The sequence below is a fragment of the Oncorhynchus nerka genome, linkage group LG9a, assembly GCF_034236695.1.
Source record: "Oncorhynchus nerka isolate Pitt River linkage group LG9a, Oner_Uvic_2.0, whole genome shotgun sequence".
Taxonomy (NCBI): domain Eukaryota; kingdom Metazoa; phylum Chordata; class Actinopteri; order Salmoniformes; family Salmonidae; genus Oncorhynchus; species Oncorhynchus nerka.
In genome coordinates, this window is record NC_088404.1 from 25,209,118 (window position 1) to 25,235,183 (window position 26,066).

At 43.1% G+C, this 26,066-nt stretch overlaps 1 protein-coding gene across 2 annotated transcripts; it reads left to right on the plus strand.

Moving 5' to 3' along the window:
- The first annotated feature begins 1,201 nt into the window (after positions 1 to 1,201).
- LOC115134711 (carbohydrate sulfotransferase 1-like) lies at positions 1,202 to 19,931 on the plus strand. 2 transcript variants are annotated; one of them, XM_065022445.1, is made up of 3 exons: positions 1,202 to 1,506; positions 11,600 to 11,774; positions 17,658 to 19,931. In XM_065022445.1, the coding sequence occupies exons 1-3, from the start codon at positions 1,504 to 1,506 to the stop codon at positions 18,800 to 18,802; spliced, it is 1,323 nt and encodes a 440-aa protein (XP_064878517.1). In that variant the 5' UTR covers positions 1,202 to 1,503; the 3' UTR covers positions 18,803 to 19,931. The 2 variants fall into 2 exon arrangements, with proteins under 2 accessions (XP_064878517.1, XP_029524760.1); XM_029668900.2 differs by lacking the exon at positions 1,202 to 1,506 and having other exon boundaries at positions 11,000 to 11,774.
- The last annotated feature ends 6,135 nt before the right edge of the window (positions 19,932 to 26,066 follow it).

A 26,066-nucleotide genomic window follows, 5' to 3' on the forward strand; every position in this document is an offset into this window, starting at 1 on the left:
TCTTACCAGAAAGATTTTTGTTTCTGTCGGCGCGATGCGTGGAGAAACCAGCTGGCTGCACCGACTCCGATAGCGTCTCTCGAGTGAGCCATGTTTCCGTGAAGCAAAGAACGTTACAGTCTCTGATGTCCCTCTGGAATGCTACCCTTGCTCGGATTTCATCAACCTTGTTGTCAAGACACTGGACATTGGCGAGTAGTATGCTAGGGAGTGGCGCGCGATGTGCCCGTCTCCGGAGCCTGACCAGAAGACCGCTTCGTTTGCCTCTTTTACGACGTCGTTGTTTTGGGTCGCAGGCTGGGATCCATTCCGTTGTCCTGGGTGAAAGGCAGAACACAGGATCCGCTTCGGGAAAGTCATATTCCTGGTCGTACTGATGGTGAGTTGACGCTGCTCTTATATTCAGTAGTTCTTCCCGACTGTATTTAATGAAACCTAAGATTACCTGGAATACCAATGTAAGAAATAACAGGTAAAAAAAACTAAATACTGCATAGTTTCCTAGGAACGCGAAGCGAGGCGGCCATCTCTGTCGGCGCAGGATTTATTTTGTTACGTGCGTTCAGGTACGTTGGCCACACCTGATCTTAATGAGTGCTTGTTTTCCTTTGAAATGGGGTCTGTTTGAATAGACTAAAATGACCAGCTTTGTATGTGTAGGAAAAAGCTCCATCCTGGTGGCACAAAGGACTAATTCCACAGACAGAATACAGAGGAGTATAGGTTTGAGTCTCACTGATGTGGTTGCATGCCTAAGGAAATTCATTTCCCTGTGTTCTATCTGTGCTTGGAGTTTAAAACAGTTAAAAAATTACCTAGCAGTGTCATTAAGTCTTACTGTTGAGGAAGTTATTCAAAACCTCCAAATAACCTATGAATTCCATTCTCGGTGTCAATAAAACCTCCCAGGAAAACTTTCAAGGAACCAGAGTAAAACGTTCTCAGACCCTCCATGCAACCTAAAAATAAATGTTCCCCAACAGGGAAAACTTTTACATTTGTTCTCAGAACATTTTAAAAAACGTTACATTTTACCAGTCAGGAAACCTATGGCTTTGATCCCACAATCAATGTGAAACCAAAAACATTTGTTCCTACAACTTCAAAGGAACCAAATGTGCTATCTGGGCAGGTTGTTTTGGTTACCATATGAATATGTTTGCCCAAATCTAGTATAGTTTTACAGTTATTCTAAAATGTGTGATGATTCAAAGCCTATTATAAGCCTATTATATAAGACATCGAAAGAAACCAACTATTGAGTCGGCTATGGGCTGAAAATGACACGGGGGAGGCTTACTGCTTTGCTTCTTCAAGCGTTCTCTGCTGCTCAATCCCTTCGCGCGTTTCCACAACCAGGCGCTGCTTGCTCTATCAGTTCCCACTGCTCATTCCACTCCGCTACTGGACAAACCGTCGAGAACACGAAAATGCTTACGGAACTCCTCTAAAAGGGTGCCACCACTGAATTTGACTTTACCGAGCTGATTTGGCAGAGTTTATATGGTAAGATGCATTTATTTATTTATTGCTGTTTTGTATTTAGTATTGGTTCATACGGCAACATTTGTGTGACTGTGAACTAGTATATTATCTACACTGTTATTATTATCAGATATAGTAACTGGCAGTGATGAATTACGACGGACTTGAACTCACGTTTAGGCTTACCTGGACGGCACAGGTTACTGAACCGTGCAACAAATAGGCTACGGTTATGTTGGAGGATGTTGGCGCTGCACCATCGATAGTTTGCATTATTGTGTGATTTCTTATCTTATATCCTAGAGAACATGTCATTGTGCATTTTTCTTGGCACCCAGGTACACGACGCCTTCCACCCTGTTGCTCTGAGTTGATGGAGGAGACATATATAAAGTTTTATTTTAATAACATTTAGATATCACTATTTTGTTTAATATGCACCTATGTGTTCAATATTTTATTAACACTTGCCATTTTTTTTACATGAGATGATTATAAACTTTCATGAGCACCCCAACACCACCACCACCAAATGTTAGATATTTCCTTTGTAGCTTATCTATTGTCTGTCTAACTACTTGATGTTGCTCTATGGGGTGTATATAGCCTATGTGATAAGGTTGCATGAGGCATTTATGTCCTGTTTAATAATCATGCCTATGCATTCAGTGTAAAGACAGGTGCTGTAAGTCAAAATGTACAAGATAAGATCCACAATTGACCTTTCCACATCTCAAAGTGCCAGTTTGCATTTCTCTTTTCTGTGAGGCACAGGGAGGCATGTAGGACTAGATTAATCTTCTGTCATATCACCGGGGTTAGTCTGTAGCCTCAGGTCAGTAGAGCTTCTCTCTCAGCTGCTCTGCCTGTGGCTGTTGCATGTCAGCTACTGTATGTGACTTGCCCCCCTGGCAGAGGAGAGAGTTGGGAGAGATTCTGGCAAGCAAGATCCACTCATGGGGGCCCTAACCATTTTTACAAAATTGTGTATTCATAGTTTTAGCTGTCAGCATTGTCCATTGTCACTTCATTCACCTGCTTCCCTAAAGCCCCGCTATCTATCTATCTATCTATCTATCTATCTATCTATCTATCTATCTATCTATCTATCTATCTATCTATCTATCAATCAGATGTATTTATAAAGCCCTTTTTACATTAGCAGTTGTCACAAAGTGCCTATACAGATACCCAGCCTTAAACCCCAAAGAGCAAACAATGCAAATGTAGAAGCACGGTGGCTAGGAAAAACTTCATAGAAACGCAGGAACCTAAGAAAAAACCTAGAGAGAAACCAAGCCCAAAGGTTGGCCAGTCCTCTTCGGGCTGTGCCAGATGGAGATTATAAGAGTACATGTCCATTAAGGCCACATCAAAGATGTTCAAACATTCATAGATGACAAGCTTCGCGTTCCTAGGAAATTATGCAGTTTTTTGTTTTTTTTACGTGTTATTTCTTACATTGGTACCCCAGGTCGTCTTAGGTTTCATTACATACAGTCGAGAAGAACTACTGAATATAAGAGCAGCGTCAACTCACCATCAGTACGACCAAGAATATGACTTTCACGGAGCGGATCCTGTGTTCTGCCTTTCACCCAGGACAACGGAATGGATCCCAGCCTGCGACCCAAAACAACGACGTCATAAAAGAGGCAAACGAAGCGGTCTTCTGGTCAGGCTCCGGAGACGGGCACATCGCGCGCCACTCCCTAGCATACTACTCGCCAATGTCTAGTCTCTTGACAATAAGGTTGATGAAATCCGAGCAAGGGTAGCATTCCAGAGGGACATCAGGGACTGTAACGTTCTTTGCTTCACGGAAACATGGCTCACTCGAGAGACGCTATCGGAGTCGGTGCAGCCAGCTGGTTTCTCCACGCTTCGCGCCGACAGAAACAAACATCTTTCTGGTAAGAAGAGGGGCGGGGGCGTATGCTTTATGGTTAACGAGACGTGGTGTGGTCACAACAACATACAGGAACTCAAGTCCTTCTGTTCACCTGATTTAGAATTCCTCACAATCAAATGTCGACCGCATTATCTACCAAGGGAATTCTCTTCGATTATAATCACAGCCGTATATATTCCCCCCCAAGCAGACACATCGATGGCTCTGAACAAACTTTATTTGACTCTTTGCAAACTGGAATCCATATATCCTGAGGCTGCATTCATTGTAGCTGGGGATTTAACAAGGCTAATCTGAAAACAAGACTCCCTAAATTGTATCGGCATATAGATTGCGCAACCAGGGCTGGTAAAACCTTGGATCATTGCTATTCTAACTTCCGCGATGCATATAAGGCCCTCCCCCGCACTCCTTTCGGAAAAGCTGACCACGACTCCATTTTGTTGCTTCCTGCCTACAGACAGAAGCTAAAACAAGAAGCTCCCACGCTGAGGTCTGTTCAACGCTGGTCCGACCAATCTGATTCCACGCTCCAAGACTGCTTCCATCACGTGGACTGGGATATGCTTCGTATTGCGTCAGACAACAACATTGACGAATACGCTGATTCGGTGAGCGAGTTCATTAGAACGTGCGTTGAAGATGTCGTTCCCATAGCAACGATTAAAACATTCCCAAACCAGAAACCGTGGATTGATGGCAGCATTCGCGTGAAACTGAAAGCGCAAACCACTGCTTTTAATCAGGGCAAGGTGACCGGAAACATGACCGAATACAAACAGTGTACCTATTCCCTCCGCAAGGCAATCAAACAAGTGAAGCGTCAGTATAGAGACAAAGTAGAATCGCAATTCAACGGCTCAGACACAAGAGGTATGTGGCAGGGTCTATAGTCAATCACGGATTACAAAAAGAAAACCAGCCCAGTCACGGACCAGGATGCCTTGCTCCCAGGCAGACTAAATAACTTTTTTGCCCGCTTTGAGGACAATACAGTGCCACCGACACGGCCCGCAACCAAAACATGCGGACTCTCCTTCACTGCAGCCGAGGTGAGTAAGACATTTAAACGTGTTAACCCTCGCAAGGCTGCAGGCCCAGATGGCATCCCCAGCCGCGCCCTCAGAGCATGCGCAGACCAGCTGGCTGGTGTGTTTACGGACATATTCAATCGATCCCTATCCCAGTCTGCTGTTCCCACATGCTTCAAGAGGGCCACCATTGTTCCTGTTCCCAAGAAAGCTAAGGTAACTGAGCTAAACGACTACCGCCCCGTAGCACTCACCTCCGTCATCATGAAGTGCTTTGAGAGACTAGTCAAGGACCATATCACCTCCACCCTACCTGACACCCTAGACCCACTCCAATTTGCTTACCGCCCAAATAGGTCCACAGACGATGCAATCTCAACCACACTGCACACTGCCCTAACCCATCTGGACAAGAGGAATACCTATGTGAGAATGCTGTTCATCGACTACAGCTCAGCATTTAACACCATAGTACCCTCCAAACTTGTCATCAAGCTCGAGACCCTGGGTCTCGACCCCGCCCTGTGCAACTGGGTACTGGACTTCCTGACGGGCCACCCCCAGGTGGTGAGGGTAGGCAACAACATCTCCACCGCGCTGATCCTCAACACTGGGGCCCCTCAAGGGTGCGTTCTGAGCCCTCTCCTGTACTCCCTGTTCACCCACGACTGTGTGGCCACGCACGCCTCCAACTCAATCATCAAGTTTGCAGACGACACAACAGTGGTAGGCTTGATTACCAACAACGACGAGACGGCCTACAGCAGGGGTGTCAAACTCAAATACCCAGTGGGCCAAAATGTAAAACCTGAACAAAGTCACGGGCCAACATTGAACAAATTAACCTTTTAATATGGACCCAAACAAGTTTTGCTTTAACATTGAATATGGAACAAGAATCGCTTATTACCATACAATATATAATTTAATAGTGGAGACATGCAAAATCGAATTTCAAATGAAAAAACACATCAATGGCATTCATTTATTAAATAAATAAAATTTAAATAAAAATTGTATGCCTCTTTTCTATTTGCAGCCTTCTGATTTAAATACCAAAATAAACTTTTTCCACTGGCTAATAATTTTACAAATAAAATGATAATAAATCAATCAACCATTCAAGCCCATGCCTTGTAGCAAGAAAAAGTGCATAAAGAAAACGTTAATTATTGCACACTGGTCTAATCTGATGTGCCCAAGCCAGATACCTGGCATCTCTTCTTGGATGCTAGTTCATCAATGTCTGGGCTCAAGCTCTGAGCTGAAGAAATCCTCAGTATCGAGCGAAGATGTTCATCAGTCAGACGTCTCCTGTGAGTTGTTTTGGTCATCTTCATCGAGGAGAAAAGTTGCTCGCATAGATAAGTGCTGCCGAACATGGAGAGCATCTGAGCAACTTGGGTGCGGAGCTGAGGCATTGTGTCAGGGATGAACCGTGGAAACTGTGCGGCGCCCACAGCATCATACTTTGACTTCAGCGTGTCGTTGCACTGGAGTTCAATCAGCTCCATTTGGATGTTGGTTGGTGCATTTTCCACATCAACTGCGAAGGGATTACTAAGCAGTTCAAACTTGCATTTCTGGGCATCGAAGTCGGCAAATCGCCGGCTAAACTCAGCGGCGAGAACACTGAGTTTTTCAGCAAACTGTGCGCATGGGAACACGGCGGTAGAGATCTGCGCTTTTATGGATTGGCAGCAGGGAAAATGGCAAGGGTTTCCTTGCAGCATCTGATTCTCCCACAGGCACAGTTTAGTTTTGAAGGCCCTCACTGCAGCGTACATGTCTGTGATGATGCGCCCCCGCCCCTGAAGCTACAGGTTCAGCGCATCGAGATGGCTCGAGATGTCACAGAGAAAGGCCAGCTCACACAGGAACTTTTGCTCCCGGAGCTCTGCTGTATCCTTCCCTTTGGTTTCCAGGAATTGACATATTTCCTCACGCAGCTCGAAACATCTGTTCAGTACTTTTCCTCTGCTTAGCCATCTCACCTCTGTGTGATACGGCACGTCTGCGTATTCCGAACCATACTCCTCCAGAAAAGATTTAAACTGGCGGTGATTTAGACCTTTGGCTCTTATAAAGTTAACTACCTGTGTTACTGTGGTCATAACATGTTCCATCTTTAGGGCTTTGGCACACAGTGCTTCCTGATGTATGATGCAGTGGTAAACAGTTAGCTCACCTGCACAGTTCTCTTCCCGCATCTTCTCCCGAACCATGCCCACCAGTCCACTCTTTTTACCGCACATCGCTGGCGCACCATCTGTCGTTAATCCAACGAGTTTATCCCACGGCAGCTTTATTTCAGTTACACATTTGGAAACCTCCTCAAAGATTTCCTTTCCTGTGGTTGTGCCATGCATTGATTTGAATCCTAATAGCTCCTCCGTAACACACAGATTTGAGTCCACTCCACGGATGAAGACTGACAGCTGAGCAGTATCAGATGCGTCGCAGCTCTCATCCACAGCGAGGGAGAACGCAACAAGATCTTTTCCCTTTTCCATCAGCTGGTCATACAGATTGCTGGCAAGATCACATGTGCGATCAGCTACTGTGTTCCTGCTCAGGCTCACGTTTGAAAATGCTTGTTTTTTCTCTGGGCATACGAGGTCACAAACCTTCATCATGCACTTTTTCATGAACTCTCCCTCATTAAAGGGCCGGGCTGATTTTGCGATCTCTGCTACCACTATATGACTAGCCTTTACAGCAGCCTCGCTTTGTGATGTGGCTTTTTTAAACATATTCTGTTGTGAAACCAAACTTCTTTTCATCTCCTCTACTTTCTGGCTCCTTTGAGTCATGTCCAGGTCCTTGTATTTGTCATGGTGTTTCGTTTCATAGTGTCGTCTAATGTTGTACTCCTTACTTACAGCCACGTTGACTCCACAAACAAGACAAACAGGTTTGTCTTTTACATATGTAAACAGATATTCTGCCTCCCACTTGTCCAGAAAGCTCCTGTTTTCTGCCTTTCTTTTCGCCATTTTTGGGAAGGGTTAGCTCGCTGACAGTTGTAGCGTCTATGTTGCTATGACTACTGTCACAGAGGAGAGAGCGTTTCTGGGTCCTGTCCTGATTGGCGCGCGAAAACAGCAGAGCATTATGGGATTCGTAGTATTAGTGGTGAATGCGCTGTATAATACCGGCGGGCCAGCTCTAGTAGTAATTTGGTATTGTCTCGCGGGCCAAATATAATTACCCCGCGGGCCAAATTTGGCCCACGGGCCAGAGTTTGACACCCATGGCCTACAGGGAGGAGGTGAGGGCCCTCGGAGTGTGGTGGCAGGAAAATAACCTCACACTCAACGTCAACAAAACTAAGGAGATGATTGTGGACTTCAGGAAACAGCAGAGGGAACACCCCCCTATCCACATCGATGGAACAGTAGTGGAGAGGGTAGTAAGTTTTAAGTTCCTCGGCGTACACATCACAGACAAACTTAATTGGTCCACCCACACAGACAGCATTGTGAAGAAGGCGCAGCAGCGCCTCATCAACCTCAGGAGGCTGAAGACATTCGGCTTGTCACCAAAAGCACTCACAAACTTCTACAGATGCACAATCGAGAGCATCCTGTCGGGCTGTATCACCGCCTGGTACGGCAACTGCTCCGCCCACAACCGTAAGGCTCTCCAGAGGGTAGTGAGGTCTGCACAGCGCATCACCGTGGGCAAACTACCTGCCCTCCAGGACACCTACACCACCCGATGTCACAGGAAGGCCATAAAGATCATCAAGGACAACAACCACCCGAGCCACTGCCTGTTCACCCCGCTATCATCCAGAAGGCGAGGTCAGTACAGGTGCATTAAAGCTGGGACCGAGAGACTGAAAAACAGCTTCTATCTCAAGGCCATCAGACTGTTAAACAGCCACCACTAACATTGAGTGGCTGCTGCCAACACACTGACTCAACTCCAGCCACTTTAATAATGGGATTTGATGGGAATTTATGTAAAATATATCACTAGCCACTTTAAACAATGCTACTTAATATAATGTTTACATACCCTACATTATTTATCTCATATGTATACGTATATACTGTACTCTATATCATCTACTTCATCTTTATGTAATACATGTATCACTAGCCACTTTGAACTATGCCACTTTATTTACATACTCATCTCATATGTATATACTGTACTCGATACCATCTACTGCATCTTGCCTATGCCGCTCTGTACCATCACTCATTCATATATCTTTATGTACATATTCTTTATCCCTTTACACTTGTGTGTATAAGGTAGTAGTTTTGGAATTGTTAGCTAGATTACTCGTTGGTTATTACTGCATTGTCGGAACTAGAAGCACAAGCATTTCGCTACACTCGCATTAACATCTGCATGTGACAAATAAAATTAGATTTGATTTGATTAGCAAGGTCAAATAATAATCACAGTGGTGATAGAGGGTTCAACAGGTCAGCACCTCAGGAGTAAAAGTCAGTTGGCTTTTCATAGCCGAGCAGAGAGAGAGAGAGAGAGAGGTCTGGGTAGCACCTCCGGTGAACAGGTCAGGTTTCCATAGCCACAGGCAGAACAGCAGAAACTGGAGCAGCAGCACGACCAGGTGGACTGGGGATGGGGACAGCCAGGAGTCGTCAGGCCAAGTAGTCCTGAGGCATGGTCTTAGGGCTCAGGTTCTCTGGGAGGGGAGAGAGCGAGCATACCTAATACAGGAAACCCGAGAAATAACATTTTGTTATTACAGCTTGAATTCAAAATGGATTAAATACACTTTTTTTTCTCACCCATCTACACACAATACCCCATAGTGAAAAAGTTAAAATATGTTTTTAGAAATGTTGGCACATTTATAGTAAATGAAGAACAGAAATATCTAATTTACTTAAGTGTTCACACCCCTGAATCAATGTTAGAATCCCCTTTGGCGGCGATTACAGCTGTGAGTCATTTTGGGTAAGTCTTAGAGCTTTGTACACCTGGATTGCACAATATTTGCACATTATTCTTTTTTAAATTCTGCAAGCTCTGTCAATTTGGTTGTTGATCATTGCTAGACAGCCATTTTCAAGTCTTGAAATAGATTATCAAGCCGATTTTAAGCTAAAACTTTAACTACGCCACTCAGGAATAGGGCTGTTGCGGTGACCGTATTACCGGCGGTCACGAGTCATGAAGGCAGTCAAATTCCACGTGACCGTTTAGTCATGTAGTTAGGCTTCTCCAAGCTCTGATGCTGCTGATGGTCATTAGTAGCCTACCAAACCTGCTAACTGCTTGGTACTCAGCACTCTATTGTCCCTCCAATCACTCTGACACCAATGCAAATGTATTCGACAATCTAATCAAACACTTCATGAGAGCCCATTTCAATAGGCTATGCAATTGCGTGAGAAAACAGAGTGAAAGCCTCTATTTAAAAGGGAACCATCAGCTTTCTATGGGCTAGGCCTACTATATTTATTTATCAACTCTCCTAATATTAAGCACATTGCTTCTCTTTACAGCAGGAGTATAGCCTACCTGGCTGGCATGAAAATGAACCAGGGGGAAAAGTGTCCTCCATTCGCTATTTTTCTGCTGCCCCTGTTACGAGACAGGTGCATGATAATGGTTCATTCTAAATAAAAAAATTGTTCACACATATTATTTAGAATATGTAAAGACAATATTAAATCAAGAATAGTCTGATTGGTGACAATATTAGCCTATCACTTGTGAATTATATGTTATCACTTGTGAATGATGCCTACCATAAGAAACAATGCCTTTTTTTGCGACTTTTTCAATCATAGTCGCACACCTCATGTAGCCTGGCCCATAGGCGTATATGTTTTAATAAGGTTTATATCACAACTAAAGTGGCCAAATATCTTCTTAAAGTTAAGCACATTAATCCACTTTACATTGGGGTGTAGAGCCTAACTGGCATACATAAGCAGTGTGTGAGTTTCAAGTTTGGGAAAGATAATTTTCACCATAAAAATGCACCTTTATAATAAAAGCATTACATGCATAATCACATTTGTGGTCACTTTTGATAATGGTGTTTTCCCACTAATGGATCATTCACGCTTATTAAAGCCAACTGCCATGTGCGCATTGCTGTGCTTATAATATGAAGAAATAGCCTAATAGTTTATAATTTTAAGCTAAACGTTCTCATTTGTTGCGTCAGCCTCATTGCGTGGTTGTATTAATTTGGGAACTGTCCCAGACCATGTTTGGAATATTTATTTCTTGCACAGAATAGAATAGGTCAAGTCTTCACTTGTAGCCTGTGAGAATGACCCGATCACGTGATGGAGAACTGTGTAAGTGAGATGAGGTGCTTCAAAGCGAGCAGCATTTAGGGTGAAGGGCTGCAACTGACCTGGATTTTTTTAGGGTGCATCATGGTCACACAAAGGGGATGCCGCAGGGAAATCCGAGGCATTATCAAGTGCTTCTAAAATTGTGAATGAGAGACTGACGAAGTGTGTACCACCTGTGCAAAAAAACTAAGCAGAGCTCATGTTTTTCAAGCAACTTAAAAAAAAAAATCATAATTATTGTTGCATCATGCAGCCTTACAATGTATTAAAAATCAAAACATATAGCTCAACATTTGTAGAACTAAAGTTACATTAATAACTCTAAATTAAGCATATAGGAGTACCTATTTCTTTGTTAACCGTTCAACACAGAATAGCCGCATGTGTGCACTTTTTTTATTTATTTTTATTTTACCTTTATTTAACTAGACAAGTCCGTTAAGAACAAATTCTTATTTTCAATGACGGTCTAGGAACAGTGGGTTAACTGCCTGTTCAGGGGCAGAACGACAGATTTGTACTTTGTCAGCTCAGGGGTTTGAACTTGCAACCTTCCGGTTACTAGTCCAACACTCTAACCACTAGGCTTACCCAGGTAGCCAGATAGTAGAGCATTGCAGTAGTTTAATCTGTGACAAAGCCATAGGCATGGATACATTTTCTCCATACATTTTTACATAAAGTTTCGGATTTTTGCATCGTTACGAAGAAGGAAAAAAGCTGCTCGTAATTTTTTTTTTCTTTCCTGCTCTGGTCAGAATGTCTGCAGAAAGTTCAAATCCCAGAGGACTACTCTTCTGCATCGCTCTTGTTCTCCCTGAGGACAGTGTGTGAGGAGTGTCACCTCTCTGTGTTTCCCCTGGTGGTTGCAGCGTGAAGGATGTAAGGCCGGAGGAGGACGCAGGATGGAGTGCTCCTGGAAGACAGTGCTGCTGCTGGTGTGTGCCTCTCTGGGGGTCCAGTATACAGCCATCCGCACCCTAAGAGACTCCCTGTCCGGGCCCTGCCACGGTGGCGTCTACCACTGTCAAAACCGACAGCCCAAAGGTAAGAGAAAGCTCAAGCATGAAACCACTAATGCACAACAACAAGCACAATTGGCTGTACTCTACATTACTTAGGGAGCACACATTCCAGTGTATCTACTTTGTGTGTCTACTGAGAAGTCTTACATTGCCAGAGCCCACAGCCCAAAGGTAGGGTCAAAACTCTGCCAAGAATGTCCCCACTAACTCAGAAAAACAAGCACAAAATGGCTATGCTAGTATATGGCTTAGGGAGCACACATTCTGCTGTATGTTCTAGCCTACTTTGTGTGTGTCTACCACTGCCAGAGCCAGCTGCCCAAAGGTATAGGCATATCTCTGCCAAGCATGTAACCACTAATACAGAACAAACGCAAAGTGGCTGGACTGTATATATGGCTTAGGGAGCACACATGGGAGAATGCATTATACTGTATGTACTTAGTGTGTGTCTACCGCTGTGAGAGCCAACAGCCCAGAGGTAAGGCTCTATTTGCAAAGCACATAACAAGACTGAGCAACAAACAGAAGTAGCTATACATTCGACTGTATGTATTTTGTTATTTAATTAAAGTAGAATTTTCATTGAGGCTGTGTTCTAGTCTTGCTCAGTAACTGGTAGGGTTTAAACTGATGCCTCTATTACGTAGCTAGACTAGTGGAGGCTCCTCCTCAGAGGAGGAAATTCCTCCACAGTGAATTTAATTTAAGAAAATATATTTTATATAGATAAAACTACACAAAATATATTCACATTCCACCAAATAATTAATTAAAACACACTGTTTTGCAATGAAGGTCTACAGGAGCCTCAACAACTTTGTAGGGTAGCACCATGGTGTAGTCGGAGGACAGCTAGCTAGCTTCCGTCCTCCTCTGTGTACATTGACTTCAATACAAAACCTAGGAGGATCATGGTTCTCAGCCCCTTCCATAGACTTACACAGTAATTATGACAACTTCCAGAGGACATCCTCCAACCTATCAGAGCTCTTGCAGCATGAACTGACATGTTGTCCCCTGAATCAATGGATCAGAGAATGAATCTAGTACTGAAAGCATAAGCTACAACTAGCTCAGCAGTTGTCACGACTTCTACCGAAGGTAACTCCTCTCCCTGTTCGGACGGCGCTCGGCGCTCGGCGTCGCCGGTTTACTAGCCACCACCGATCCCTTTTTCCTTTTCTGGTTGTTTTGTCTGTGTTCCTTTTCACACCTGGGTTCAATTGCGTTTATTTCTGTGTGTATATAGGGCACCTGTTGCCTGCCTTAATTCGTGCAGGATTAAGCTTGTGTATATTTGCGTTCGATGATCTATGATGTTTATTGTTTTCGCTATTACCTACGTGTAGTTAAGTTTCGGAACTGAGTTTGTTCCTCCGTGCGTTTGGCATGAGTTTCTGTATTGTCTTCACTATTTAGGCACCTGTATGTAGTGTCGGAATTGTGGTTGTTCCTCCGTGTATTGGCACGAGTTTCTGTTCCTTCGAGAGCGTAGTTTTGGATTTTCATCTGTGCCAATTTTGTATTGGTAGACTATGTATATATAAATACATATATACAGTGGGGCAAAAAAGTATTTAGTCAGCCACCAATTGTGCAAGTTCTCCCACTTAAAAAGATGAGAGTCCTGTAATTTTCATCATACTTCAACTATGACAGACAAAATGAGGGGAAAAAATCCTGAAAATCACATTGTAGGATTTTTTATTAATTAATTTGCAAATTATGGTGGAAAATAAGTATTTGGTCACTTACAAACAAGCAAGATTTCTGGCTCTCATAGACCTGTAACTTCTTCTTTAAGAGGCTCCTCTGTCCTCCACTCGTTACCTGTATTAATGGCACCTGTTTGAACTTGTTATCAGTATAAAAGACACCTGTCCACAACCTCAAACAGTCACACTCCAAACTCCACTATGGCCAAGACCAAAGAGCTGTCAAAGGACACCAGAAACAAAATTGTAGACCTGCACCAGGCTGGGAAGACTGAATCTGCAATAGGTAAGCAGCTTGGTTTGAAGAAATCAACTGTGGGAGCAATTATTAGGAAATGGAAGACAACATACAAGACCACTGATAATCTCCCTCGATCTGAGGCGCCACGCAAGATCTCACCCCGTGGGGTGAAAATGATCACAAGAACGGTGAGAAAAATCCCAGAACCACACGGGGGGACCTAGTGAATGACCTGCAGAGAGCTGGGACCAAAGTAACAAAGCCTACCATCAGCAAGGGCATTGAAGATGAAACGTGGCTGGGTCTTTCATCATGACAATGATCCCAAACACACCGCCCGGGCAACCCCGCCCAGATCTCAACCCCATAGAACTCCTACACCTCTCACCGAGACGCACCTTATCACAGCAGAGCATAAAATGTGGTGAGTAGTTGACTCAACGAGAGAGAAAGACAATAGTTGAACAGTTTTGAACAAATTAATTAATTCAAAATGGAGGAGCAAGTGAGATATTTTTTTACTTTCACTTATTTAGGTAGCAAATGCAGCTAGCTACTGTAGTTTAGCCTACTCAAACACCCTGCTCAAACAGAGGAATGCTATGTTAGCTAGCTGGCTATGACTATCCAACACTGGAACTCTTCCAAGTCAAGGTAAGCTTTTGGTTTTACTCATTTATTGCCACCGGGTCCCACCGGTGTAACTACTAAACGGCTTACTGACTGTATACTGCACTACACGATTGTAGCGGGTTTACTAACGCGTTAATTCTATTAACTATGTTGACTATGATGTTACTCCTGATCAGCTAGGTACAAGCAAGAGTGTGTAACTTGGTATTGAATGTGTCACTGTCTGTCCATGTGTCACTGTTTGTCACCTAAAGTATTTCTCCTCTCGACCTGTGTGCCACTACATTGTAAACTTTCATTCATAGGCTAGGTTGTAGCAAACTCATGATGGGTATAGGGAAAATTGTAGTATCATGTAGTAGCCTAAGCCTATCAATGTTACATTGAACTGGGTGAATGGAATATGAATGACAATCATCCAATATGCTGTAATAGAAATAAGGCCATGCTCATAAAAAAAAAATCGTCCTCATCTTAAACGGCACTGACCGCCACTGATTAGACATAGTAGAAATAACTTGTACATGTGTCACGCCCTGACCATAGTAAGCTGTTTATTCTTTGTGTTGGTTGGGGCGTGATAGTGACTTGAGTGGGTCATCTAGGTGAATTTGTATGTCTATGGTGGCCTGATATGGTTCCCAATCAGAGGCAGCTTATCGTTGTCTCTGATTGGGGATAATATTTAGGTAGCCATTTCCCCATTGTTAGTTGTGGGATCTTGTCTACGGATAGTTGCCTGTGTGCACCAGTAGCTTCATATGTATGTGGAACTCTACTCACGCTGCGCCTTGGTCTACTCATTACGACGAGCGTGACAACATGACTCAACTGATGGCCAGCAGTCACTTTAAATGCGACCAGTAGAGGGCATACAAAGACATTTTATTTTACAATTGCTTGATAATATACAGTGGGGAGAACAAGTATTTGATACACTGCCGATTTTGCAGGTTTTCCTACTTACAAAGCATGTAGAGGTCTGTAATTTTTACAGTTCCAGCCCTGTACTTACTGCATATACAGTGGGGAGAACAAGTATTTGATACACTGCCGATTTTGCAGGTCTGTAATTTTGTATCATAGGTACACTTAAACTGTGAGAGACGAAATCTAAAACAAAAATCCAGAAAATCACATTGTATGATTTTTAAGTAATTCATTTGCATTTTATTGCATGACATAAGTATTTGATACATCAGAAAAGCAGAACTTAATATTTGGTACAGAAACTTTTGTTTGCAATTACAGAGATCATACAGTTCCTGTAGTTCTTTACCAGGTTTGCACACACTGCAGCAGGGATTTTGTCCCACTCCTCCATACAGACCTTCTCCAGATCCTTCAGATTTCGGGGCTGTCGCTGGGCAATACGGACTTTCAGCTCCCTCCAAAGATTTTCTATTGGGTTCAGGTCTGGAGACTGGCTAGGCCACTCCAGGACCTTGAGATGCTAGTTACGGAGCCACTCCTTAGTTGCACTGGCTGTGTGTTTCGGGTCGTTGTCATGCTGGAAGACCCAGCCACGACCCATCTTCAATGCTCTTACTGAGGGAAGGAGGTTGTTGGCCAAGATCTCGCGATACATGGCTCCATCCATCCTCCCCTCAATACGGTGCAGTCGTCCTGTCCCCTTTGCAGAAAAGCATCCCCAAATAATTATGTTTCCACCTCCATGCTTCACGGTTGGGATGGTGTTCTTGGGGTTGTACTCATCCTTCTTCCTCCAAACACAGTGAGTGGAGTTTAGACCAAAAAGCTCTATTTTTGTCTCATCACACCACATGACCTCCCACTCCTCTGGATCATCCAGATGGTCATTGGTAAACTTCAGACGGGCCTGGAGATGTGCTGGCTTGAGCAGGGGGACCTTGCGTGCGCTGCAGGATTTTAATCCATGACGGCGTAGTGTGTTACTAATGGTTTTCTTTGAGACTGTGGTCCCAGCTCTCTTCAGGTCATGGACCACCTCCTGCCGTGTAGTTCTGGGCTGATCCCTCACCTTGCTCATGATCATTGATGCCCCACGAGGTGAGATCTTGCATGGAGCCCCAGACCGAGGGTGATTGACCGTCATCTTGAACTTCTTCCATTTTCTAATAATTGCGCCAACAGTTGTGTCTTTTATACTGATAACAAGTTCAAATAGATGCCATTAATACAGGTAACAAATGGAGGACAGAGGAGCCTCTTAAAGAAGAAGATACAGGTCTGTGAGAGCCAGAAATCTTGCTTGTTCGTAGGTGACCAAATACTTATTTTCCACCATAATTTGCAAATAAATTCATAAATAATCCTACAATGTGATTTTCTGGATTTTTTCTTCTCATTTTGTCTGTCATAGTTGAAGTGTACCTATGATGAAAATTACAGGCCTCTCTCATCTTTTTAAGTGGGAGAACTTGCACAATTGGTGGCTGACTAAATACTTTTTCTCCCCACTGTACATTCAGGGTTCACAAGTTTAATTTTGGGAATTTTTGCCCACATAAAACCCTTATGTGGTATTTATACAGAAAGAATGTTTGTTTGCGTGGGGTCATTAGTCACTGACTCTCGAGGAGCAGAGGGAGAGCGCAAATAGTAAGCTAATCATTACCCAAGGGAATTCCCCTTTTCATGGAGGAGAGGATGAGAGAGATGTAATATCTGTGATTCATTTTTATTCATTTGACAATTATCCTCCAGTTTATCCTCATTAATCAGCTTTCGTGGGGTGGCTGTATACGCCTTTCGTCAAGCTTGTCTCCAGATAAAAGTAGCGACCCCTTTGCAATCAACTCCTCATCAGCAGTAATTACACGTTAGCAATCCGCTCTATATTTAGAGAGGAGACATTTCACCAGTCCTTGGGTAAACATCGGCAGACAAGCATCTTACTCATGCATGTTTAGCCTACTTTTTGAACTATTTAAGCAAATTGGCTGGATAGAGTATTCAGTTGGTTTTTCTTAGTCCTCTGTTATGATGATGATAATTTTATAAGCTTCTTTCATTCCAAGTGTCCATGTGCCAAGAGCTTAAGATTGGTTGCAGAACGTCTTTGTCTGAAATTGTATGAAAGTCAACCAATTAATATTAACAGTTGTATTTATGAAGTAGTAAAATAAAGAACAATCATGAAGTTGCCCTCTAAATAAGTCAACTAAGACCCATACTGTTGTATATAGACTTTTTAAATACTTAATCAACTGTATCATATTCTAGAAGCATATGCAGCTATTGTAGTTAATTGCAACTATCACAGTACAATAGGCTACTATGTGTATTACATGGGTACAGATATCCTCTCCTTGTCCCCTTGTCCTTCTAGACTCCAGGTGGAGAGCTATGTGTGAGGACAACACGTTGCCCATGGAAACATCAGCCATGGTCTCCCGGCGCCACATCCTCCTGTTCGCCACCACCCGCAGCGGCTCCTCCTTCACTGGTCAGCTCTTCAACCAGCATCCGGCCATCTTCTACGCGTTCGAGCCCCTCTACCACGTCCAGCAGGCCTTCACCAACTCCAGCGGCAGACTGCGTCGGGCCCTGGACCGCCGGGCCCTGCTGGGGGCCTACCGGGACCTCCTCCTCAACCTCTACACCTGTGACCTACGCTTCCTGGAGAACTACATCCGTCCTGAGCCCCAGGACCACGTCACTGGGTCTTTCTTCCGCCGGAGCTCCAGCCGAGCTCTCTGCTCCCCCCCTGTGTGCCCCGAGGGTGGTGAGGGGGCCTCGGCCTCTGGGAGTCAGCCTGATGAGACCTGGTGCCCCAAGAAGTGCGGGGCGCTGAACCTCACCCTGGCCTCCATCGCGTGTCTTTCACGGGGCCACGTGGCCATCAAGACGGTGCGTGTCCCTGAGGTGGGGGACCTGCGCACCTTGACCGAGGACCCGCGGCTAGACCTAAGGATCGTTCACCTGGTGCGCGACCCCAGAGCCATCCTGGCCTCGCGCATGATGGCATTCTCTGAGCAGTTTCGTGCCTGGAAGATCTGGAATGCTACAGGTAGGCAGCCGCACTACGTAGACCTAGCTCAGATCACCAGCACCTGCAGGGACATGGCAGACTCAGCAGAGACAATGCTGCAGAGGCCGGCGTGGCTGCATGGACGCTACCTCTTGGTGCGCTACGAGGACCTGGCCCTCAACCCCAAGGAGAAGGCTCAGGAGATCTACAGGTTTGTGGGGTTGGAGATGGATGAAAGCGTGCATTCGTGGATCGCACATAACACCAACAACAGCGCGCCTCCTACATCCGAGTGGAACTATAAGTATTCCACCACCAGAGACTCCAAAGCCACAGCAGAGAGCTGGAGACTGAGACTAGGGTTTGATATAGTGAGGACTTTGCAGACTCTGTGCAATGATACACTCTCTCTTCTAGGCTACAGGGTGGTCCACTCTGTGGCTGATCTGAGAAACATGTCTAATAGTCTGGTGGAGCCCAGGCCTTTTCAGACTCTCGTATAAATGTGACCATGCAGGTGGTTGGATATAATGCTACAAGAGCTCCATAGTGTAACTGATATGTTGTCTGTGTCTTCACTCAAACACAGGCAATCCAATTTGGATCTTTTTCCACTAATTGGTCTTTTGACCAATCAGATCAGCTCTTTTGCCTATAATTGGGCAAACAATCAGAACTGCCTGTGTAAATGCAGCCAATGATACAAAGTTTTATTTCACAGAAATGTTTTATGACTATGATTATGACAATGACTGTCTGTGTGTGTCTTCATTGCATTTAATATCTCCAAGCATGTTTTGTTTATGCCAAGCAATTTAAGATATTTCCCCCCAAAATTGTTGGGAATTTAAATGCATTTCATTTACAGTTTGCATGTGGTTTGAAAATTACACTCCAAAAACCGACAGAACTCAACTGCCAGTCCAGTATGTTACCTGACAGTATCGAGGAGAATCTCAGGTTTTTGAGTTGTCTTGGATAAAGCTTCTTAGTGTACGTGTTTATGTGCTGCTCCATTCATATTCTCTTTCACAGCAATGACATGTATACTTAAGCTTAACCTTAGAATGTTATGTTTTTAATCCTGGAAATAATATTGTTTCTATGTTCTTTTTCCTGGAAATTCAATGTGTCTATGTCCAACACTTTGTATTCATGTTTTATTTCCTAGAATAACAATTGCTGCCGTTGCACTGATGCCAGCGCTTAGTACAGTAATTCTAGCCTCAAGTCACTCTAATGGTGTTATGTTTTCTAAGAATGGCTCGATGCAGGTCATCCATTTATGCTCACCTTAAAGGGATGGAGGGGATTTTTGTGAAATGAAAATTATAGTGCTTGCCTGACAAAGCATCTTCGAAAATGCTCTGAATGATGACTGGAAATGGCTTAAAATGTCACAGGTAACCACACCATGAAGATCAGAGCCTGTATCCTACTTTGTATTGCAACCTGATTTCAAATGTACACTTCAGACAGATGCCTTTGGTTGGTACACTGTATATACTATAATATATGTGTTATTAAAAGAAAAGGTGTCAGTGCTTTGTCTTAAGTCTGTAACTGTCAACTGTAAATCAGGTTTGTCAAAATATCATAAAGCTCTATTTTATAAATTAAACATTTTCTAAATAAATCGATTTAACATAACAAACCAATTCTGTTTATTTGATTAAGTTAGGCTAATTGTGCTGAAGTCAGTCAAACAATCCTTCAATATCAAAATGAAAACCTACAGACAAGGACATTGTGGTTAGAATAATTTATGTAACTGAGCCTGGTGCTAATTCAACATCTATCATTTTATTTCCACTCCAATCGAATTTGGATTGTCTTCAAACCAAACCTAAATCTTGTCATTGCTGATGTGGGGAAATAAACAATCAATAGTATTGACTCCTAGTGGACAGAATTTATGCATAACGTTAAAGGTTTGATAACAATACGCCCAGCTAGTGTAACGGATGTGAAATGGCTAGCTAGTTAGCGGTGCGCGCTAGTGGCGCTTCAATCGGTGACATCACTTGCTCTGAGACCTTGAAGTAGTGGTTTCCCTTGCTCTGCAAGGGCCGCAGTTTTTGTGGAGCGATGGGTAACGATGCTTCGTGGGTGACTGTTGTTGATGTGTGCAGAGGGTCCCTGGTTCGCGCCCGGGTATGGGCGAGGGGATGGTCTAAAGTTATACTGTTACACTAGCACATAATGTTCTGAGAACCATATGTTTCTTAAAGTTTGGTGAAAGCATGGTTCTCCTATGGTTATTTTGCATACAACCTTCCCACAACGTTCTAGAAATGGTGCAGGATACCCAGCTAGCACATAATATTCTGAGAACCATATGTTTCTTAGGTGAGAATTTCAGTACTTCATCATAACATTTTCTACAGGTTTCCTCATGGTTCTATTTAAAGTCATGTTCTCAGAACATTAAGAACTTTCCATTAAAAAAAACAAGAAAACGTTCTAAGAATGTTATTTAAAAACATACATTCCTTTCTCAGCATCAACAAAATTCTATCCTCTATCTTGTTCAGCGTATTCAGGTGTGTTGGCCGCACCCACTAATTGGCCACACCTGATCTTAATGACTGCTTGTTTCCGTTAAAATGGGGTTTGTATAGACTAAAATGAACAGCTTGAATGATTAAAAAAAAAAAACATGGCATGCTAGCTCTATCCTGGTGGTGCAGTGGACTAATTCCATGGGTAGGGAACATAAATTCAAATCTCACCAACACCGTGCCGCAATAAAAAATATATATATCTTTGAAAAATCTAAGCAAATTAATTTTCATGTTCTCAGAACTTTTCAAAAATGCTCAGTTTTATCTGTTAGGAAACGTGTGGCTTCATTCCCAGAACCAATAGGAAACCAAAAACGTACATTCCCACAACATCCAAGGAACCAAATGTGCTAGCTAGGCAGCCTGATTCAATTAGTTTATCTAACAGCCTCTGTATGGCAGGCTGCATCTCAAAAACAGGAGAGGAGACAGCCATGGGTCCTTTGCCAGGTTTCCCATTTGCAATTGGCCTCAGTGCCCAAAACAGTGAGAGGTAACGTGCCATCTCGAGACACCAGCCCATGCATTTCACTGTTGAGACACTCTCCTCAGACTTACTTATTGAGATGAGTTCTGCAAGTAGTTCCTGAAGGAAACGCATTGCCCAATTAGCACATAATGTTCTAAAAACCATAAGATTCTTAGAGCTTGATGATAGCATGGTTGTCCTATGGTTATTTTGCAAACAACCTTCCCACAACTTTCTGGGAATGGTGTAGGATAGTTTCTTGGCTTTGGAACATTCTCAGCACATTTAAGTAACTTGACAACAAACAAAAAAATATTGGTATTTCATTACTTTAACAAAACCTTTCCTAAAAGTTCAAACATGGTTCAATTGAATTAAAATGTTGTTAATGTCCTAGCAATGTTCTCCAACCGGTTTGACATTGGGAATGTTCTCAAATAGTTCAGAGAACATTAAGAAACAACATTCTTAATGTTGTTTCTTAGTCTTGATCAAGTTGAGGGAGAGGTTGTTGTCCTGGCACCACACGGCCAGGTCTCTGACCTCCTCCTACAAGAAAACTTCAGTAATGTTCAGAGTTCTAAAAAGGTTATTTAAAAACATATACATGCCGTTCTCAGCATCAACATAACTCTCTCTATCCTCTATCTTGTTAAGTGTGTTCAGGTGGGAACTCCAAGCACAGATAGGACACATGGACATTTTCTTAGGCATTAATCATGCAAAACCATTTCTTTTTTTTATTGGTTCAAAGCAATCAACCTAAGCTAGCAGTGTTATTAAAAGTGTTATTGAAACATGTTCTCTGAATGTTATTTAATTGCCTTCAAATAACCTATCATTTCTGTTCTCGGAACATTAATAAAAACCTCCCAGCAAAGCTTTCAGGGAACCATAGTAAAACATTCTCAGAACCTCCCTGCAACCTAAAAATTCATGGCTTCTTTTCCAGAACCAATGGGAAACCAAAAACGTACATTCCCACCACTTCCAAGGAGCCACATGTGCTAGCTGGGATTACATTAATCATTGTATATAGCTAGCAATATTGATTGGATTTTGATTTCCCACCCTTTCAAGTGCACAAACTGCAGCTTTCCCCTTTGAACACAGCTATTCTCAGCTTCCTTATGAACTATTAATGCCAATAACAAGAGTAAATCATACCAAAATGGCAGAAATATGAGTTCTTTGATTAGCACAGTCATGCTCTTCTCTCCTGTGCTCAAATAGTTAAATAGTCCCTGTGGTAATGTAACTTCACCCGGCCCCGTAGCTGTTCCATAGCTGCTGACTCCGGGGATATTTCACAGCCGCCCTGAGAATCTATCTACAGAGGAAACTGAATAGAAACAGGATTTAAGATGTGTGGCGAGAAAGAGGGGAGCTGTCTTTCTTTGAACCTAATCTGCAAGGCTACACAAACCAACCATAAAGCAGGGTTTATGACACCCTTAGAGAAGTGTTTCATTGGCTTTTCCATCCTACTCTGACACACAAAGCTGCGAGTGGCTTGACTCAGTCCGCTAGCTAATCGCCCATCTCTTCACACTCGATACCCCTCTCTCTCTTCTCCCTGTCCTTAACCCTGCTGGCAAATTTGGACTTGTCGAGGCTGGCCATCACCAATGGCTGTTATCAGATGCAGTGCTGACATTGTAAAGTGTGAGTGCTTTGTGTGCGTGTGCACCAGAGGAGGCTTGTGGGAGAAGATATAGGGGGATGGGCTCATTGTAATGGCTGGAATGAAATCAATGGAATGGTACCAAACACATGGAGACAACGTGTTCGACTCCATTCTATTGATTCCAATATAAAGAAGACACTTTATAGCCAATGGGGGGTGATAAGAGAACCGTCTCTGCTCTTCAGTGAAAGACACAAATTACCTCCTTCTCAGGAAACATTGATCAAGCAGATGCCACGCGCTGGTGAAAGAAGAAAGCACAGACTTTTCAGTTATAACGGCTGTGGAAACCAATTGTGAAATGCTATCAGCTTGTACTCAAAGATCGGTCCACAGCCAAAATGATCAATTGTAATTTCTTTGATATTTCTAGCATTAGGCTACGCCATGTTCTTAGACTTCCTAAAGGTTCATATTTATTTGATACAAATCCAGATGAAAAAAATGATCTCTCCTTGACATTATACAGTATGCAAAATGTTTTCCAGACGCTATCAAGGTCCCAACAGTGGACAAACTGTTAGCATTTTTCACTCGCCTCTTGGGGAGCCGAACATGTCATTTACTGAGGGATTAAGGAGCGGTTAAGAGACCACTCTGTGGCTCCGTATCTTTATTACAGGAGCCACACAGGCCCTGAGCACACATCAGCTTCTGTCATCCTCATCACTCACACACTGTTATTTTATTCTGCTCAGAGATGCACCCTCCATCCTCATCCCGCCACTGCCTCCTAACCACTTCTAGCCCACTCATAGTCCTACACCTCAACTATACTTCATTCCGCACCTACTGCACTGACAGTGGAATCCTCATGATGGATTTAATGGGAAGATTCTGACATTCACATGTGGTCGCACATGTGTGCACACGGTGCACGCATACTGTACACACACACACGACGGGCAAGGCACACACATGGCACACTCACTCACACAAACACACTACATTTTTCAACATGGTTAGGCCTATATACAGTCTGTGTAACATGTACCAGAAGAGGCTGGTGGGAGGAGCTATAGGAAGATGAGCTCATTGTAATGGTTGGAATGGAATTCATGGAATGGAGTCAAACGTGGTTTACATTTGTTTGATACCATTCCATTTATTTATTTCCAGACACTACAATGTGCCTGTTCTCCTATAGCTCCTCCCACCAGCCTCCTCTGACATGCACCATAGGCACTGTATAACATCACTATCAGATATTAGTTTCTAAAGTTTAAGTTTCATTATTATTATTCCATTGTATTGAACTCTGGCCTATATTCCATAGTCTTGTACTCTGGCTTATATTCCATTGTATTGAACTCTGGCCTATATTCCATTGTATTGAACTCTGGCCTATATTCCATTGTATTGAACTCTGGCCTATATCCCATTGTATTGAACTCTGGCCTATATTCCATTGTATTGAACTCTGGCCTATATTCCATTGTATTGAACTCTCGCCTATATTCCATTGTATTGAACTCTGGCCTATATTCCATTGTATTGAACTCTGGCCTATATTCCATTGTTTGTACTCTGGCCTATATTCCATAGTCTTGTACTCTGGCCTATATTCCATAGTCTTGTACTCTGGCCTATATTTCATTGTCTTGTACTCTGGCCTATATTCCATTGTCTTGTACTCTGGCCTATATTCCATTGTCTTGTACTCTGGCCTATATTCCATTGTCTTGTACTCTAGCCTATATTCCATAGTCTTGTACTCTGGCCTATATTCCATTGTCTTGTACTCTGGCCTATATTCCATTGTCTTGTACTCTGGCCTATATTCCATTGTCTTGTACTCTGGCCTATATTCCATAGTCTTGTACTCTGGCCTATATTCCATTGTCTTGTACTCTGGCCTATATTCCATAGTCTTGTACTCTGGCCTATATTCCATTGTCTTGTACTCTGGCCTATATTCCATTGTCTTGTACTCTGGCCTATATTCCATTGTCTTGTACTCTAGCCTATATTCCATAGTCTTGTACTCTGGCCTATATTCCATTGTCTTGTACTCTGGCCTATATTCCATTGTCTTGTACTCTGGCCTATATTCCATTGTCTTGTACTCTGGCCTATATTCCATAGTCTTGTACTCTGGCCTATATTCCATAGTCTTGTACTCTGGCCTATATTCCATAGTCTTGTACTCTGGCCTATATTCCATTGTCTTGTACTCTGGCCTATATTCCATAGTCTTGTACTCTGGCCTATATTCCATAGTCTTGTACTCTGGCCTATATTCCATTGTCTTGTACTCTGGCCTATATTCCATTGTCTTGTACTCTGGCCTATATTCCATAGTCTTGTACTCTGGCCTATATTCCATTGTCTTGTACTCTGGCCTATATTCCATTGCTGGCAGCCGTTGTATCTTCTTTGCATTGACTCACATGAGCCAGGCTTTTCATAGTGAGCAGTCCAGTCAGCAGAGTACCGTCTTGAATACAACTCCTCAAGCTAAATGCGAGCCAGTAACACCAAATGTAGTACTGTCAGCGATACTACACACTACACAGCTCACAAAGGCAGCACGATGATGTACTCAGGCACTCACAACACTCCATACCACTGGATGCACTGAAGCGTTATACATATAGGTCAACCATGGCAACCCATTTAAATACTACACACACATCTGTGACTCTCTCGAAACTGTCAGTGGGAGCTAAATCATAGGTCCACATCATTACAATAATAAAATGGCTAATTGATCCCATCCCTTAGTGGCCCATTGAGTAGAATGTTCACTGCACCACAAGGGCACATGGTGATTGCTAAATTGCTGTGATAATGCTAAGGGTAATTAGGCATATTACAATTTGAGGTAATAGATGTCATAAAATTACATTTCAAACAGCGTCATATTTTCATAAAGAGGGGAGAGCTATTTGAAGTATTTTATATGTAGTATGGCATTAAAGGAGAGAGATAAGGGCTTGAAATAGAAAGGCAAACACAGTGACACATGTTGTACATCCCTGTATGGATTGATGTAGCCTGGGTGTCAGTCTGTTACTGCTCTCTTCTCACGTTTGGCATGACAATTC